Genomic DNA, 19,246 nt, shown 5'->3' with positions numbered 1-19,246 from the left:
CGCGCGTCTGGCGTATTAAATTATAATCCTGGTACCTTTGATAACTATTTACACCACTGGGTCGATGCCACTGCTGGTAGACGATTCATCCCCGAGGGTATCACCAGCCCAGTAGTCAGCACATCGGTGTTGACATGAATATCAATTATATAGTCATTTTATAAATTTCCTGTTACAAAACTAAGGATTTTCTTATTCCCAGGAAAAGATTACCTTTGCCGTATTTGGCACAACTTTTTGGAATTTTGGGTCCTAAATGCTCTTCAAATTTGTTTTTGTTTGGCTTTACAACTATTTTGATCTGATGAATTTTATGTAGACGAAAGGCGCGTCTGGCGTATTAAATTATAATCTTGGTACCTTTGATAACTATTATTCAATATGGATAGTGGGTAAATATCTGAATGTAAAAGGTCATGGCTGATATTATGTTTATCAAAAGTATATGTGTAAGCTGGCTATTTTCAGTAAAATGTATGAATTTCAACTTGTTTAAAGGGGGGGGCACTAGCTACGAGATCTATACAAAATCTTTTTTTTTTAATTTTCTCAATCAATAATGAAATGCAAATAGTGAAATGTGTGATACCCACCCCACCCCCACCCACCAAAAAAAAAGAAAAAACAACCAGACATTTTAAGTAAAAAATTAAAAACTTGTGTAATAGCAGCCAAAATTGTAATATAATCTTAATCACTTTAAAAATAAATAGTAATATCAACAAAGAAAATAATAATATATATAGATACTCTAAAGATAAACTTCATAAGCAAAACTGAAATTTAAGAACACAAAATTGACCATATCACAATACCATAATGGCTGGAAAACGAGTCACGAGAAAATGTTGTAAATGTATTAAGCTAATTATATATACAGTAGATGTTATATGCAATTATAGAATTTACTAAGAGACGATCGATAAATAATTTGAAAAGCCTGTATTACAATCATGTACACATGTATGATATTTCATTTTCTATTCAGTATTTAAAATGACATATCTAAAGGCTTAAGAAAACCTATAAAGTATTAAAATCCGTTATCATACATGTTCTTTTGAAATATGATTATCAATCGGATCGATTGGTTTAGATTTTCTGAAAACTTCTTTTGACCTCAATCCTTAAGGTCGGGAATTTCTATCTGTAAGGATTTCCCATTAAATGACACGTATACTTTCAATGCATATGTTCTTGCTTTTATTTTCTAGTTAAAAGTTGCAGTTGTAAGTATATATAATTATTATAGTTTACGTACGTACTTGGCAAAAAAAGAACCAAGTTTATCAATTGACAATGATAGTTGTAATATCAACGTATATAAAAACGTTATCAAAGGTACCAGGATTATAATTTTGTTCGCCAGACGCGCGTTTCGTCTACATAAGACTCATCAGTGACGCTCATATCAAAACATTTATAAAGCCAATGTAAGACACACACACAACTTACATGTACATTGTAAATTAATCAGTAGGCCTAATATATATTAAGTTGTGTAGTCAGCAAAGCATATACAGATCAGATGTGTATTTTGCAGGAATCTTTTCGGATTTGTTGATTGCAGACAACGCTTTAAAAATAAAACCAGATACGTTCTATAATATTTTTTTACAGCACAGGGTCGATACCGCCACTGACTGCCCATCAGACCCAGACGATCAGCTTAGTAGTCAATAATGTCGGTACTGACACGAGTTATAACATATTATCGGTTTGATAGATTTGGTTTTTTATTTACCATTTGTCAAATATCTATTTAACTGTTTCGGTTCTTATAAATCTTTTGCTTTCAAATATTCGTCTATATATCAAACAAGCTATTCAGGGCTTAACATTTTAAAGGTGTTAGTTTTGGGGTTTCATTTCTTGGTCCTAGAAATAAACAAACTCACAAGCTATTGTAATTTTGGTAAAACTGTTACCATTTTGTGTTGATGCATATAACAGATACGCGATTATGTTTAGAAAATTTATATATCTTTTATTAACAATGATAATTGTTTATTTATTTGCTCTAGACTGACCAGTGGATGCTAACCATGCTATCTCGTGTAAATATATCTGTTCACGGTAAAGTTAGTTATCAAATTAATTACATATATTCCAATGCAAGTTATTTTACTGCGCCAAAATTAGGACAACGGAAACTCAACTTTACACAAGCTCGAGGAAACATCGTTGTCTTCTCAAGAGGTTATTTTAAATCATTTTCTAAGTACAAGTTTCCATCTCAACGTCCGATAATGTTTACAAAATTAACCGAAACTGTAAGCAAGTACAACTTTACAATCAGTGACCGATTGAAAATATCTAAACCAACTGCGAGTTATTTGAATGCTTCCAAGATAGACGGTCGTGCGTTACAAAACATTCCGGAACATTTAAAAATTTGGTATACGTATTTTATGAAATTTCCTGACGAATCTGATGGACAATATCGCAATCATAAGTTTCATGAAAATGTGGGAAGGAAGAAATCATCAAAATCTTCCGATGATTCGTCTACTACGCCATCGACAAATGACTCTACAGTAAAGACATCTTCCAAATCATTTGAGGATTTATCTCCTTTGCCGTATACAGAGGACTTTACAGTGAAGACATCATCCAAATTATTTGAAGATTCGTCTTCTACGCCGTATACAGAGGACTTTGCAGGAAAGACATCTTCCAAATCATTTGATGATTTATCTACTTTGCCGTACAGAGAGGACTTTACAGTAAAGACATCATCCAAATTATTTGCTGATTCTTCTTCTACGCCGTATACAGAGGACTTTGCAGGAAAGACATCTTCCGAATCATTTGATGATTTATCTTCTTTGCCATATACAGAGGATTTTGCAGGAAAGACATCTTCTAAATCATTTGTAATGCTTGACGATTCGTCTTCTACGCCATTAACAGATGTCTTTACTGGAAAGACATCTACCAAATCATTTAATGATAGTTCTGCCATGGATCTTACAGAAGCCTTAGCAGGTCGTATTGCATTTTCCGCCGTACTGGAGGGCTCTTCTTCGTTGATTGCAACACTAAGTGAAGAGGGTAAAAAGAAATCTGAAATCCGAATGATATTGAGAAAAATTCGTCAACAAACTTCAAAGGGACTATCGATTGGTATTAAAGATGGAATGATTTACGGAATATCAGCAGAAACAATGCGTGCTATATTCAATAAAATGTTGGAAGATGAGTCTAATGAAAATCTGATCGCAAATACTACTGGTTCGCTAACACTGGTTATTGTCAAATATATGGCCATTTGTAATGAATTTGAAAAAGGAAATGTATCTAAAATAGAAATGAACAAACGCATTATAAAGTTACTGACATTTGCAGGATTAAAACTTTCTATCATATCGACAGTCAACCCCAGCATAGTACCTATGATAGCAATCTGTTTGATATTGAAGGTCGGCGATCGTTTGTACGGCGATGAGGTTATGAATAGTGTATTTAAACAGTATTCTCAGTATATGAACAATTGGGATAGGAAAATTGTGGATGAGTTTGTAGCAGACCTCCGTAAAAAGATGTGAATAGACCAAATTTGTCTCAGATTATTTAGATAAATATTGATCTTGAAACATTGGTTTATCTTTTGACTAGGCCTTTCGATCATCGCTTCTTACAGTTAAACAATAATAAAAAGAAATCTAATTCTTCATCAGACCTGACTAAAATACAACCCTAAACCCCAACCTCCTAATCATAGCACCCAGTCTTATGGCGAAAATAAAACTACAAACACACTCATTGGAAAATTCAAAATGTATGTCCCTTATCAAATGACAAAATCATTAGATCAAACACATTAAAACAAAATAATGAAAACAACTGGCATATTCCTGACTTGATACAGACATTATCTTATGTCGAAAGTGGAGGATAATACCTGGTTTAATAACTAGCTAATTTAAACTCTCACATGATGTATGACAGTCGCATAACCTTCTAATATATGGATAACAATGTGTGAGTAAATATAAGTTGTGCTGCAGATCATTGTTGATGTTGATCATGTTGATACCATCAATGATTTTATTGATAACGCTGAACAGGAAGGAAATTCCTATTTGCATCATGTAGTAGGTTCGATCTTACTGGTTTTAAAAGACGGAATAGATCTCCATTACAAATTGTACTAACTAGTCTATATATTAGAGAAAATGTATTGATAGTTTTCAAAGGTACCAGGATTATGATTTACTTCGCCACACGCGCGTTTCGTCTACACAATACTCATCAGTGACTCTCATATCAAAACAGTTTAAAAGCCAAACAATTACATCCTTTGTCACGTGCATAACATCTCAACCATTTTAGAAAATTAACATACAATGAAGAACGAGACTCATAACAGACGTACATTTAGAAAATGAAAAACGAGACTCATAACAGACGTACATTTAGAAAATGAAAAACGAGACTCATAACAGACGTACATTTAGAAAATGAAAAACGAGACTCATAACAGACGTACATTTAGAAAATGAAAAACGAGACTCATAACAGACGTACATTTAGAAAATGAAAAACGAGACTCATAACATATGTACATGGCTTATAGTCTTGATACGCCAGACGTGCCTTTCGTCTACAAAATAAGAACAATGTGTAGTTTGTTTCTAAGAAACTATAGCGATAGGTAATTTTTGGTATATGGAATGATTGTAAAATAGGGGCGAAAAATACTAGAGGGACAGTCAAAGTCATAGACCAAAAATAAACTGCACCGGCATGGCTACAAAATAAAAAGACAAACAGACAAATAAAAATACACAAGACACAACATAGAAAACTAAAGACTAAGCAAGACGAACCCAGCACACAACTAGGGATGATCTCAGGTGCTCCGGAAGGGTAAGCAGATCTTGCCCCACATGTGGCCCGTCGTGTTGCTCATTTTATTACATACCCGGTAAATAGTCTAATTCGGTAGATCACATTCGTTGTGAACAGGGGAAGTGGATTGTAGTTACGACATAAGGAACATATTCGATATCATTTGTGAAACGGTTATTTCATAACGGTTAAAATTAATTCACGGTGAGGTGTACATTTAATTTCCTGTTTGGTTTATATGACCATGACCTCATTTTCATAGATCATGTTTTGATTATATTCTACTTTAAGTATATGGTTATATTCAGGACTAAAAACATAAAATCAATAGGCAGTTACGCAGGCTAGACATTTCAGTGTGTGCTTTCTTGTGGTTATATCCTTTGACTCAGTTTTTACATATCCAGCATTTGTGTTATTGTGCGATGACCATTGTTTTGTATTTTTGTCTTTCATATTTGCCTATGTGCTTTGTCTAGAGTGTCTATATACTATTCTTTTTTGTTGTTGTTGACATATATGTTTGTTTTTATAGTTATTAAGAGTATAACACTATGTTGGCTGCTGCACTAAAATTGTCTAAACCACGAACCCGTCCTCTTTTTCTCGAATATGACATTACCGACAAATCACTACGAATGACACATGTCAAAAAAATGTTAAAAAAATTATTAAACGTTTATTGAAAATTTCAAGAGCCTAGCTAGGGTTGCTGTTAACATTGACTCTTTTCACCGATTACGATAGATATATTTGTATATTGAATATAAAAAAATCCTAATACAAAAGCTGTTAATTTGGATTGGATACAAGATTCCTCCAAAAATATTCTCAACAATAACTTATAAATGTCGTATGAATATAATCAGTAAAGAAATAAAATACAATTTATTCTAGAAATGCTATTAAAGTTTTTATACTTTGAAGAAATAAAACATGATTTGTGATTACATCTGATATATTGAGATTTTATATTCAAATATGTTTAACTGTATAGGAATAACGTCATTAGGGCTGTATATCCTTCTCTGTCACACCTTTAAAGCCTAAATCATCAAGTACTCTATCAAAGTACATATCATCAGGGAAACCAAACCTAAAAATCAAATAAAGGGACAACTTATTAAATAATAGAGATGTTTCATTTATCAGGGTTGTGTGAGTGTAAACAGTTAATATATGAGTAGTATTATAGTAAACAGACATATATATATATATATATATATATACTGCAACACTCAAATAATAAAATAATATTCTAAATATAAATAAAAAGATCTGGTATGAGTGCCAAAAAGACAACTCTCCATCCAAGTCATAGTGTATTATAAATAATTATAGGTCAAAATAAGGCCTTCTTAACGGAGTCTTTAGCTCAGATCGAACACAAAACTGATCGGATACATACAGAAACACGAATACTGAAATAGCTGTACCAGTGACGAAATCTGTTAACAGTATGTGATATATTGTTGTTGAATAAAAAAAAAAGAAGAGAAACACGAATAATATATCAAACATTGGTGAACTCAGATTGCCCATATAAGTAAAGTGTGCATGCTTGTTGTCATTTTATATCATATTCCAAATGTATCAGAATTTATAAGATGGAAGAATATATTAGTAAATCATTTTTGTAAATAGTGCCATTGGTATTTGTAATTGAATCGTTATATTGTTCTGTGGACCAGGTTTAACATCAATACGAAAGTAATTGTTTTATTTAATGTTCCGAGAGAAAACAGTGTATTTAATGACAAATATTTACCAAACCGAATGTAAACCAAACGTTCACTATCACTTCACCTGTAGAACCGTGTTAAGTTTGGCGCGGTGAATATTACTTTTCTCCTGGTAAATATGTTTTCTTAATCAAAATCCAATTCATATTGAGAAACATACATGAATAATACCAGTGTACTGTGTCGGAATTTTTAGTCACTGATGAGTCTTATGAAGACGTAACGCGCGTCTGACGTACTAAATTATAATCCTGGTACCTTTGATAACTATTTACACCACTGGGTCGATGTCACTGCTGGTGGACGTTTCGTCCCCGAGGGTATCACCAGCCCAGTAGTCAACATTCAGGTGTTGACATGAATATCAATAATGTGGTAATTTTTATAAATTGCCTGTTTACAAAACTTTGAATTTTACGAAATACAAAGGATTTTCTTATCCCAGGAATAGATAACCTTAGCCGTATTTGGCACAACTTTTTGGAATTTTAGATCCTCAATGCTCTTCAACTTTGTACTTTTTGGCTTTACAAATATTTTGATATGAGCGTCACTGATGAGTCTTATGTAGACGAAACGCGCGTCTGGCGTACTACATTATAATTCTGGTACCTTTGATAACTAATTAAACTAGTCGGCATAGTAAATAAAGGCAACAGTAGTATACCGCTGTTCAAACTAGGGTAAACCAGTACGTACATTTAAGTAGACCTATTTGCATTTCTATGAGTTTGAGTAAAAGGGTCTCTAAAATCATGATAACTACAACGACAAGTATAACAGTACACTTTAAGATTTAGCCTTATTTATCACTTAAAGTAATACAAAAGAAAACTCTATGCAAGTACTTTTTTGAAAATAAAAAAAAAATAGACTAAAAATAAGTGAAGGTTTAACTTACATAGCATTTGGCTCTGGATTAGTTTTATGACTAATATCATTCCAAATTACAACTCCAGTTTTGCCCGTTGTTCTCGATGTTCCAATAGTAAATATCAATCGTCTATCAAATGCTATTTGCAGTAGCTTTGCAATCAACTGGCCTTTCGTGTTATTTGGAAGATACGCCCGTCTTTTTATTCCTTCAAAGGGTCTTCCCGGATTTGGATGCTCTGCCTGCAAAAGCAAAAAAATTATCTTGAAAATAAAAATTAGTAGACATCTTAAACTTTGAAAGGAGCGAGACGGGGTGTATTAACATTATGATTATTTTCTGCTGTGTAATTTTCTTCCATGTAATCTAAATTCAGTTAAATATAACGATATTTAATAGGTGACTCTTGGTAAAAGAGGGACGAACGATGCCAAAGGGACAGTCAAACTCATAAATCTAAAATAAACTGACAACGCCATGACTAAAAACGAAAAAGACAAACAGACAAACAATAGTACACATGACACAACATAGAAAACTAAATAATAAACAACACGAACCCCACCAAAAACTAGGGGCGACCTCAGGTGCTCCGGTAGGGTAAGCAGATCCTGCTCCACATGTGTCACCCGTCGTGTTGTTAAATATATTTTCGACGGCTGTTACAGGTATCAATAGATTAAATATCACGTAAACATCTTTCATGCGTCGAGACACAGATTGACTCCTCAAATCGGTAAACCAAATAATTTGTAATGATGATATAACACCTTTATCAAACTTGAGTGGTGTAAATATCAGTCTTGCTTTGTCATAAGCTACGCTGATAAATCTGTTTATGTGCTTGGTACAGGATAATACTAGTAAGCTGCAAAAGTATTGACCACAGAATTGACTTTACATCAAAAATTGTTTAGAGCATACTATACAGCATTCATTAGTATTTAATTTTTAAACTTTAAACAATACCCTCAAGAACTGACCAGTGGTATGTGTTCCCGGAAAATTGTAAGCAACAAAAATAAATAGCACGTAAAAAGTAAAATCACAAAAATACTGAACTTAGAGGAAAATCAATCCGGAAAGTCCATAATCACATGGCAAAATCAAATAACAAAACACATCAAAAACGAATGGACAAGAACTGTCATATTCCTGACTTGGTACAGGCATTTTCAAATGTAGAAAATGGTGGATTAAACCTGGTTTAATAGCGCTAACCCTCTCACTTTGATGACAGTCTCATCAAATTCCGTTATATTTACATTGATGCGTTAACTAAACAGACACAGTAAATAAAATAGTAAAAAAATGGGTACATCAGACATCATCGTATAACAATTTTAAAAGGAACAATTTAACAGAACACAAAAACATCTATCTACAAACACATTCATTGATTTGTGTGTCTGACGTCAGAAAATTTTATACGTCACATAGATTTGTGCATACAAACAATTTTTAAATTTACATAGGCAATGTTAGCATATAGGGTTAAAAAATCAAAAGTGTGTAAGAATAAAATTCAGAAATAGACCGAGATTGAAAATAGTCCAAAAGTTATATTTAGAATTTATAAGAATCCACAAATATTTAATTCCAATACGCGATTGAATGATTTTGACGTTTATGGTTCAACGTATTTTGTAATTCACAATAGAAATATTTCATAATGACATAAAATAGAACACTATCATACTGACGGGATCTTTTAAAGTACAGAGTCACGTTATTAGAACCAAAGAAATACAAAAAAATCATATACAAAACACTCCACCAAAAAATGAAAGACAATACAAACACATTGACGAGATGTATAAGTACCGAGCCACGTCAAACGGATATCACATAAAACCATTTAACAGTAAAAGTAATATTAATAATAGAACAAAGTCAAATGAAAGAACTATAAAACACGTTGTTAAGATGATAAACAACATCAGTACGCAGAATCTATACATCAAGACCATCGTGTATTATTTGTGAAGTTGATACGGAATATTTATCAACAATGTCTTGGTACCAACATAATAATGTATTAGTAATTCCTCAACAATAACGGATGACTTCACACTATACAATTTAACAATGATGATGATTTTAACTTATCAACTATCAACATCAGGTTTCTCAGCAGTATTATACCATCTGTATGCTCTATCGTTTCACGTGTACATGTCTTGGTTAATAAATTCGCTCATGCATTTTCATACTTACACAAGAAAGGACGTCATGCATGGTAAACAGGTATAATACGGGCCTTTTTATCCGCAATTTGCTTTTTGTCCACTTTTGCTTTTCGTATGATAATTCTACTTTTTGTCAGACACTTTGGCTTTTTGACCGTTGCTTTTTGTCCAACAATTTAGCTTTTTGTCCGACACTTTGTTTATTTGCCAAGATGACTAAGTGAGCTTTTCTCATCGCGTGTCATTCGTCGTCGTCGTTAGTTTTCAAAAAAAATATTCTCTTCTAAAACTCCTAGTAAAATTCAAGCAATGATGATCAAAATCATTCTAATGGTATTTAGTTTCAAAAACGTATCCGATGACCCCGCCCAATAATCAAGATAGCCGCCATGTCGAAAATATATCATTGGTAAAATGTAGCTTTTGGCTTGTATCTCTGAAACTAAAGCATTTAGAGCCAATCTGATAGGGGTTAATAGTCATCAGGTCAAGATCTATCTGCCCGATATTTTTTAGACACATCAGACACCGCGTTTTTAAGTTGCTGCCTCTGAATTGGTAATTTTAAGGAAATTTTGATGGAAATATGTTTTACATTGATGCGTTAAAATGCTTAAAATTAAAATCAAAGGAGCAATATTTGTTGGCTTATTTGTGACGGATATGAACCTTGATTGACTGCTTAAACTAATACTTCGTTCTAGGATATATTGCATGCTGCAAAAAACCAATGTTTATTATTTCAATATATGTACTCTTAATGCACACGTATGATGTGGAGATGCTAGCATATTAATAGTCATCCAGATATGTCTAAAACCGTACAAAAGGCTGAAATGAGTTATTTTCATTCATTGGCTTGCTTGAAATTGTCACATTTGTAATGAAACTAATTTATGATGTCAGCTCTCTGATTTGGTGGTATCTTTGTAATACAGTGCTACTACTACTTGACATGTGAGTTATTGAACGACAATTCCTTACTAACTACGTTATAACATTGTTAAACATTTTAGCTACTTACCCCTTGTATACCTGATGGTATACTATACCCTATTTCAATAGTGTTTGTACCAGGAAAACCACACAGTGAGGAACTTTTGATATTAGTTTCCATTCTTCCTTGGGGCTGTATCCCTGTGAGTATTCCCTGTATACCGCCACATTGTGGACATGTTGGTTCATTCTTAAAATGGTGATCGATACAAACGGAACAGAACAAATGGCCGCATTGAAGTTTTTTTGGTTGAATCATCTTGTTCCAGCAAATACAACAGACTTCTGAGTTTCCACTATCCATTCCAGTCCTGACACGTAACTGCGCTGCACGCACATTTGTGCTCTTGGAATATGGTTTGAGATTTTGTCTTCCCGGTTCAAGTTTACTAACACAAGGCTGTTCTGATTTGTTGAACGCTTGTGCAAATTCTTGTCTGATCAAACTAATAAGAGCATAGTTTTTATCTATGAAATGTATTTCAATTAAACTTGAAGTATTCTTTTTGATTCTGCTGTACTCTTCTATTGCCTTGCAGTATTCTTTAGCACACATATCTTTAGGAATTGGAGAAATGCCTGTAACAATTCAAATATCATTATGGAAGTATTCGTTTTGAGATTTACTTTTCTTCTTTGCCTATAGCTAAAAAATGTGTTATCCGTAATTTAGATTATATTTTACCCATACTTAGTATTGGGAATCCTTGGTTTATTTCATCATGAGGTTTGTCCTGTAAAGTTTCACTAAAGCCAATCCCAAAGCCTAAATTTTCATTATGCTATTGAAAAGTATACATATTACACAAACAATAATTGGAGGGAATTAAAGAAAATCCTATACCCGACTAAACTGCTTCCTTGTTAATCAACAATTTAAAACAATTGCATGTATATGAATAAAACAACCTGTAACTGTGTATATTGTAATGGATGTTTACAATGTGCTGCGTTGTCACATCTAATTTACATCAAAATTCCGGAGTACATGAGATCACCCCTAGTTTTTGGTTGGGTTCGTGTTGCTTATTCTTAAGTTTTCGATGTTGTGTCATGTGTACTATTGTTTGTCTGTATGTATTTTACATTTGTAGCCATGGCGTTGTCAGTTTATTTTAGATTTATGAGTTAGACTGTCCTTCTGGTATCTTTCGTCCCTCTTTTACAGACCTGCTTATTTCTTGCAATGTGAAATAACTCTAAACTGAACAGTTCACAAGCTATTAATTTTCTACTTAAAACAAAAACGATAATAAAAAAAATTGCCTTTCTACATATATATTACCATGGCTTATTTCAAGTGTTGATCTTTGTTGTTTCGTGTATATCACTACAACAGTTTTCAGAATTGAAAAAGCATTACATTTCCGTATGAAATTTCACCCTGAACATAAATTAAGCATGCGTTTTTTAAAAGCTTAATTCAAGATCATGTATACCACAACATAAATTATATTTTGCCGTAGAACACATACCTGTGCTGACAAACGGCAAGGCGATTGATTTCAACTGCAATTTTTCCGCTTCTACAAGGCAACATACAATAGTTTGTTGAAAATCCAAAGCACATTTGTGCTTTTCATTTTCTCTATAATCTTGCCATCTTGGCTCAGTTGTATGTATAACGTATTTGTAATAATGGTTATTAGTTGATGATGACACAGAGGTGCGGACAGTAAATCTATCATTACGTCTGATATAGTTTACATGGTCTTCATAATACTGTCTTCCTGCAGCTTCATACATTGGTGCAGAATTTCCATAACGAAAAGACACGTTTTCAGTTTTAGACTTAACTATGCAATCTACATCTAGTTTCAAAATACTTCCAAAGTAAACTTTTACAGTCATGCCTTCTGCAGTTGTAAAAATCCAATTTGCAGAGATTCCATCATCGTAGCGGACATCATTCATGGAGAGACTTCGAGATGCAAAGTGTTTAGAAGAAAGTTGGTCTATTTCTCTTGAATAAGACACATCAATGGTTTCGGAATCTGTCATATCATTATATTTCCTTCCTTTTCGAAATTGTTGGTTAATGTTCAGAATCCTTTCCAAACGTTGTTTGGCTCGTTGCAAAATTGACAATTCGTCTCCAAATAAAATAATAAAGTTCTTTTCTATCTGACAATAAATAGTAGGAAATTCTTCCGCAATAACACCTTTAGTTACATCTTGTTGCAAGGGTTCGACATAATGTACAGTCACGTGTTCTAACCACAACAGTTGTTGCTGATGAGATATGATAATTTCTTCATACTTTTGTCTTTCAACTGTCGATTTGAGTTTCAGATTTAAGTTAGTACCATCATACGAAGCATGTTGCAATATGTCATCTTTACAAAAGAACTTGAGTTTGTCATAGTCATCTGAACTCATTTCAAAAGTGACCATTGTTGGATTACTATCATCAGACGAAGCCGGATCTGATTCAATGTTAGTCTGGCCCAGTGACCAGGACAGTGTATCACCAGCAAATGTTATCATGTCATTGAGAAATTGCTGGACACCATTTACCATTTCTTGAGAGGAACATATCAAAACCAACCTATCACTTTTCCTCTTTAATTCGACATCAGGATATTTTTGGAGTACAGAGTTGGAAATGACTTTTTCACCCACATACTGTAATATATCTTTATTTACTTCACTACTCATTAAATGTGTCGTCTGAAAATAGTTAGCAGGTAATAACCACCAATTTGTGACACGCTATCATATTGTAAAGTAGTAAACATATATTCTTAAACTTAAACATCGACTGTTTCGTATTCAGTGTTTTTTATTTTGAACATTACTCGCATTTATACTGGTACCTTTTGCTAGCTATTACTCGTGTGTTTCTTTGTCCTATATGTTCTCCCATTTATTTGTATTTTAGTCCTGTCACGTAATGTTGTCATTTAATGTTATATTTACCATTGGCATACAAGGAGGTTTGGCATGCCACACAACCAGGTGCAACCCACCATTTTTTCTTAAAATGTCTTGTACTAAGTCAGGAAAATGATCATCATTATATTATAGTTCGTGTGTGTTACATTTTAATGTTGTGTTTTTGTTGTGTCGATGTTCTTCTCTTATATTTGATGTGTTTCCTTCAGATATAGTTTGGAACTCGGATTTGTTTTTTTCTCAATCGATTTATGAATTTCGAACAAAGGTATACTACTGTTGCCTTTATTTATAAAGGCCTTTACTCTTATTTTTGGATTTGAAAGTTTGGAGGTTTTCTTACAGCGGTAATATTAATATGTTCGAATCTATATCTTATCTCAGAATGCAAAGGGCGTCTTTGTCTACGATTATGATATATTAAAATTAGCATTTATTGTGTTTATTTCCACGCAGAAATCAGTTAGGAATGAGAGTTATTCGAGACATACTTAAAGTTATTTATCATAATTAACTTACCTCAAGGAGATCATCTTGGTCTGTTGGATATTCACTTTCTCTTTTTTGTCCTTCGACAATTGAGTGAAAATCATTGAGATACTTGTCGATTTCCACTTCTTTCTCACTCAACTGTGCAAAGATGAAAATTATGACAGAAATAAAGACTTGATTTTCATAGGATCAAGACATAATTGTTCAATAAGCTTAACTGAGAGCTGGACCTGGCATACCAGTAACTGGAAGTAGTTCTTTGTTAATTTATGTATCATAGGTTGTTTTGCCTAGTTTCTTTTGGGGGGATCGAGATCACACTAAACATGATTAACCCCGCAGCGTTTATAGCATTCGGGTTGTTTTTTTAAATTCTGGTCTGGTTGTTATCTCTATGACACATTCCTCATTTTCATTCTTTTTTTACGTACTTGTAAAGCATTGGATTAGCAAGGTAACATTACTCTAGAAGAATTTTTGCTTTATTTTAATAGTATTTTCAGAGTTCATAATGTCCATTTGTTAATGTTCATTGTTGTTGAAACGTCTGTACATCCTTGCAATTATATTTATGTGATTGAAATTATAGGTATTAGTACCATCGAAAGAAGGGTATATGTGCTTATAATTATAAGAAAAACAAAAAATATTTATGTACAAGATATATGATCGACGGGAAATTTTAATCATATCCTTTAAATATAGAAGCGGCACCTACTGTATATTGATATATATATCTTTGAAATAACGTCAAATTTTGTGAGCCGCCTAGAAGTATCGTGGCAGCTTGATTGCCGATGAGGGTAATGTTTGATGAATCACCGGTTGGATCAAGTCAAAGACTTCAAAAAGGGTATGAATGTGTAACCGGCAAGCCACTCAACATAGCTCGTTTGTGAAGTAGCACTTCAATATACAGCTATCAGCGTCTTAGTCATGCACCACAAAACTAGGTTCAAATGTATATTAGCATTGGGCTTCTTTTGTCCATGAATGCGTTTTGTGTGGTAGACGACCTATTTTTAAATGGGTTTTTATATAGGCCAAAGTAAATTTATGGTTCACTTGCTCCTTTGTAGAGACCATAAATATAACTTTGACAGCAGTAATTAATTAGTTCACATTTAAACATGGCTGTTCATACAAAGTGGCACAGGTTGGGAAGAAGTGGAGTACATGTTTATCATTATAATGTGGACTGATACTTGCAAAACACAGGCATAAAGGCATTGTATATGCTATAGTCACATTCTGATTTTCTTAACTAACAAGAAATTTTACAATCCTTGTAATCACAACAAAGATACGAACATAAAACATGCACTTTAATATAAAGAATATAGAAGTTATGCAACCAACAGTCAATCAGTCTAAACATAAAGATTTGTTTCTGGATATTGCTATAATTAATTTTGTTTTTGGTGTTATCAGCTATCTAACGTCTGTATTCGGTATTGGATTTTCAAAATAATTTGGCTTCCATCTTTTATAATCAACTAGAGTACATATGAACCGTTAATTTCAGTACCTTTTTTTTCCCTATTTCTAATTCCTCTGTCATTATGCTTATCACTTTTTGAAGTTGTCTGTTTTCTTCTTTCTCTCTACATGACAAAAAATATTGTACATTCAAAAGTTATAACTTCATCTTTCTGCTCAAATAATTACAATTTCCAAATTAAATACGGAGTGCCTCATCAAGACTTGAAACAGAAGAAACACTTTCTTATAATCACAAAATAACAACAACCGAATGCAGTCATCGTCTGATCCTTAAATTTATCGATTGTGCCATTTGACAGTTAATTTAAATTTTATTTATTTATAGTGGATTGGGAAACAAGTTATGCAACTAATATTATCCCCTTTCCACTTTGCGGGTGCAAGTGCTGCCTTGTAGCGGCATTAGCCTACTCTTTTTCGAAATCTACAAGGGTGTCTCTAACGTGCTAGAGATGTGACTCTCTCTTAAACGGGTCAGCCATTTATCGTCCCCTGCCGACGGACTATCATCGTTTCCTCAAGACAGTTGAGCGAATAAAAAAAAATGACATTCCTGGAAATGTCGAGAAAATCTGTCATCATCCTGAAATCCTGCTTTTACTTCAACAAGCAATGTGTGCAGTACTTACAATCCATTGTAGTGTTAAGTGGCTGTTTAAATATATGCACATAACATTTTCGTCGTAGTTCAGTATTTTTTGTGATTTTACTTTTTATGTTTGTGATAATGTGTGTGAATTTTTTGTTGTTTTTTTGGGGGGAGGGGTAGGGGGGCCGAGGAAAGATGTAAAATATTGATAACTAAAAATGTACTTACCTTCTGTAAAAGTATGTTACTGTTTTAACTTGGTTATTAGCTTCTACTGCTTCGGTTTTTGCTTTTCGTAATTCAAAATCATATTCACTCCTTAGTTCGCATAATTCTTTCGATAACTCCCTTAAAAGTAATACATACAATTAAGAGTTTAGTTCACTATCACTGAACTAGTATATATTTGTTTAGGGGCCAGCTGAAGGACGCCTCCGAGTGCGGGAATTTCTCGTTACATTTAAGACCTGTTGGTGACCTTCTGCTGTTGTCTTTTCTATGGTCGGATTGTTGTCTCTTTGACACATTCCCAAATTCCATTCACAATTCTATATGTACTATATTTTGAAAATATGCAATTTTTCAGAAATTAATTTATTACTTTCTTTCTTTATTGAATAGATATGAAAAACCCCTTTCTTGGAATGTGATCTTAACTTGTCCACTTAACTGAATGATTGTAACATTACTTAGAGTTTTGTTTTTGATTTTAATATTTGTTCAAATTTTTCAAACCTGAAAATACAATTTACTCATAAAGAGATGCCTACGATACAACTTTGTTTTTACCAACGGAAAAGATGAAAATAGCAGATCACTGTATGTATTCCACTAAAGAACATCAAACAAGCACCGAACTAAGAATCAAAAACAGAATTTAGGGTAAGTCCGGAGAGCCAACAACGTTGCTTCGGAAGTTGCAATACCATATGGAAAGATGTGAATAATTTGGGCTGACAGAATGTGTACCTAATCTTGTTCTTTTTTTTTAACGTTTCATTGTAGTAGTTAATATCATAGAAAATGGTATCAATAATTTGTAACGAAATACTAATAATCTGTCTTCAAACTCATCTTTGTAACTCTTGACATTTATCTGGTACGTTCAGAAGTTCTGTTTTTGTTTCGTTTAGTTCTAACACTAATTTCTTGATTATTGCATTATATTTCTCTTCTTGTTGAATAACCTTCTTTGATAATAGACAGTTTTCTTTGGTTTCCCTGATTAAATAATAATCTTGATCAAACGAATGCAGGAAGGTTCAAATTTTCAGTTTGTATAAACTATACACATGCTTTCAGTATCTGTTTTTATTTTAATCAAAGTGCACAAGTTAAGATGATACAGTAAGAACTGAAACCTATACATTGTATGTTCTAAGTGAATTGAGACAAACATGAAGTAAAGATTTATTTAAGGTTTGATATTTTTTTTAATAAGGATATGTTTTATGATTGCCAATGAGACAACTTTCCACCAGATACCATAGATACTGTCAATGTAAGAAACAGTCGGCCAACATACTGTTTTTGATTATGTGTAAACCCAGTACCGGATCTTTTCCATTTTGCATATACTTACAAGTGATGTTTGTCTATCAAATGCTGGTGGTTGTTTTCTGTTTCCTCAAGTTTTGTTTGTAACGTTTTTATTTTCTCATTGGAATCTTCTGAGTGTTGTCTTAATCTGTCTGAAAGTTTTTCGTTGTCTTCAGTTTCCCTGTTAGGACAAAGTTTTTGATCAGAGTTGTTGTCAACTACTTGAAAGTATACATTTTGCATACAACGACAAGGCAAACTTGGAAACTATACTAATTGTAGTAGTCTAATTTTTCGTATGATGTCGCAAAAATATAAAGAAAAAAAGTATCGTGCATATTTAAAAAAAAAAGATAAAAGATAAAGAATAAAAGACAAAAAAGTGTTTTAATTTACCAAAATGATCTCTCTTTAAGAAGTAACATTACAAAAATACTTAACTCCGAGGAAATTTCAAAAATGAAATTAAAGTTCTTAACAAATTGGCAAATTCAAAAGCTCAAACACATCAAACGAATGTATTACAACTGACAGACATTTATGTATATAAGAGCTAGTCCCTTCAAGACTGCTAAGGAAATTTGTTTATTAAAATGCAACAAGTTATATTTACCAAATTGTCACCTTAATTTGTAGGAAATATGTCTCATATAGTAGATTGGATGATTCTTCTGTAGAATATTTTAAACACTTCAATAAAAAATGATCTACCTCTTTTACCTCACCTGATCTACACATATTACTAACTCGTTCACAATGTAATGGGTTGAATCTGTACAATTTTCTTAAAAATATCATTATGAGCATTCATACAGATCAGTGGGAAATTTTCCTCTTCCTATTGCATGTATTAACATATTTAATGATTGAAATCTGTAACTTCTCTGCTACATTATACTTAAGCTTACTAGTAGTTCTTGATTTTTCAAAGACAAATTTGAAATGACCTTCAACACTTTAAATTTTCCTATTACCAAATCAGACCTTATTTTCAATTCCTCAACAAAGTAATCGAAATTCATAAACTAACAGTTGGACTTGAATATATACAGAAGATAAATTGTCTATGTTTAAGATTTTTTCCAAAAGATAACATTTCCCGCTAGGTAACGACATGATATAGATATTAAACTTTGCCTTGTTAATTTCTCATTAAAATGTCCAGTGTTAAAATGAACATTTCTAAGAGCAATATGTTACAAAAAAGAAAAACACACCTTTTTTCAGTCTATCTTGTAAAGCCTCAAGTTTCTTCTCAGCAATTTCTGTCCGTCTTTCTGCTTCATATTTAGCCTGTCCCTCCTCTGCGTACGTTGCTTCAAAATTCTGTAGTTTCTTTACTAATTCGTTGTTGGTAGCTTCTAGTTGTTTTGTTTCGTTTTCGGATATGACCGTACAAAAGAGGTGAATTGTATACAACATTGTTCAAGTTCTAAATGATTTTTCAATTACATATCATATAAGGTGACTGTATCGGATGGTTGGTTGTAAAATCTACATTTTTTTTAAATTAATCTTTGTGTGATTGCTCATTGATTGTTAATGTTAAACGCCAGCTTTATGGCTATTGACG

The 19,246-nt window shown here is 32.8% G+C and overlaps 2 protein-coding genes across 2 annotated transcripts; one reads left to right on the top strand and one right to left on the bottom strand.

Moving 5' to 3' along the window:
* The first annotated feature begins 1,125 nt into the window (after positions 1 to 1,125).
* Positions 1,126 to 3,596, top strand: LOC139500632 (uncharacterized). Its single transcript, XM_071289388.1, has 2 exons — positions 1,126 to 1,229; positions 2,025 to 3,596. Exon 2 carries the CDS (start codon positions 2,037 to 2,039, stop codon positions 3,546 to 3,548), a length of 1,512 nt encoding a protein of 503 aa, XP_071145489.1. The 5' UTR covers positions 1,126 to 1,229; positions 2,025 to 2,036; the 3' UTR covers positions 3,549 to 3,596.
* Positions 3,597 to 5,699: 2,103 nt separating this feature from the next.
* Positions 5,700 to 16,479, bottom strand: LOC139500623 (uncharacterized). Its single transcript, XM_071289375.1, has 7 exons — positions 16,363 to 16,479; positions 15,571 to 15,646; positions 14,070 to 14,180; positions 12,131 to 13,325; positions 10,684 to 11,234; positions 7,498 to 7,712; positions 5,700 to 5,950 (listed from the first exon to the last, which is right to left on the bottom strand). The coding sequence occupies exons 2-7, from the start codon at positions 15,601 to 15,603 to the stop codon at positions 5,863 to 5,865; spliced, it is 2,193 nt and encodes a 730-aa protein (XP_071145476.1). The 5' UTR covers positions 15,604 to 15,646; positions 16,363 to 16,479; the 3' UTR covers positions 5,700 to 5,862.
* Between the last annotated feature and the right edge of the window lie 2,767 nt (positions 16,480 to 19,246).

Source organism: Mytilus edulis, chromosome 13 (assembly GCF_963676685.1).
Source record: "Mytilus edulis chromosome 13, xbMytEdul2.2, whole genome shotgun sequence".
In the NCBI taxonomy this organism is placed as follows: domain Eukaryota; kingdom Metazoa; phylum Mollusca; class Bivalvia; order Mytilida; family Mytilidae; genus Mytilus; species Mytilus edulis.
The sequence above is the reverse complement of the archived record's forward strand: the minus strand, read 5'-3'. Positions and strand labels throughout refer to the sequence as shown.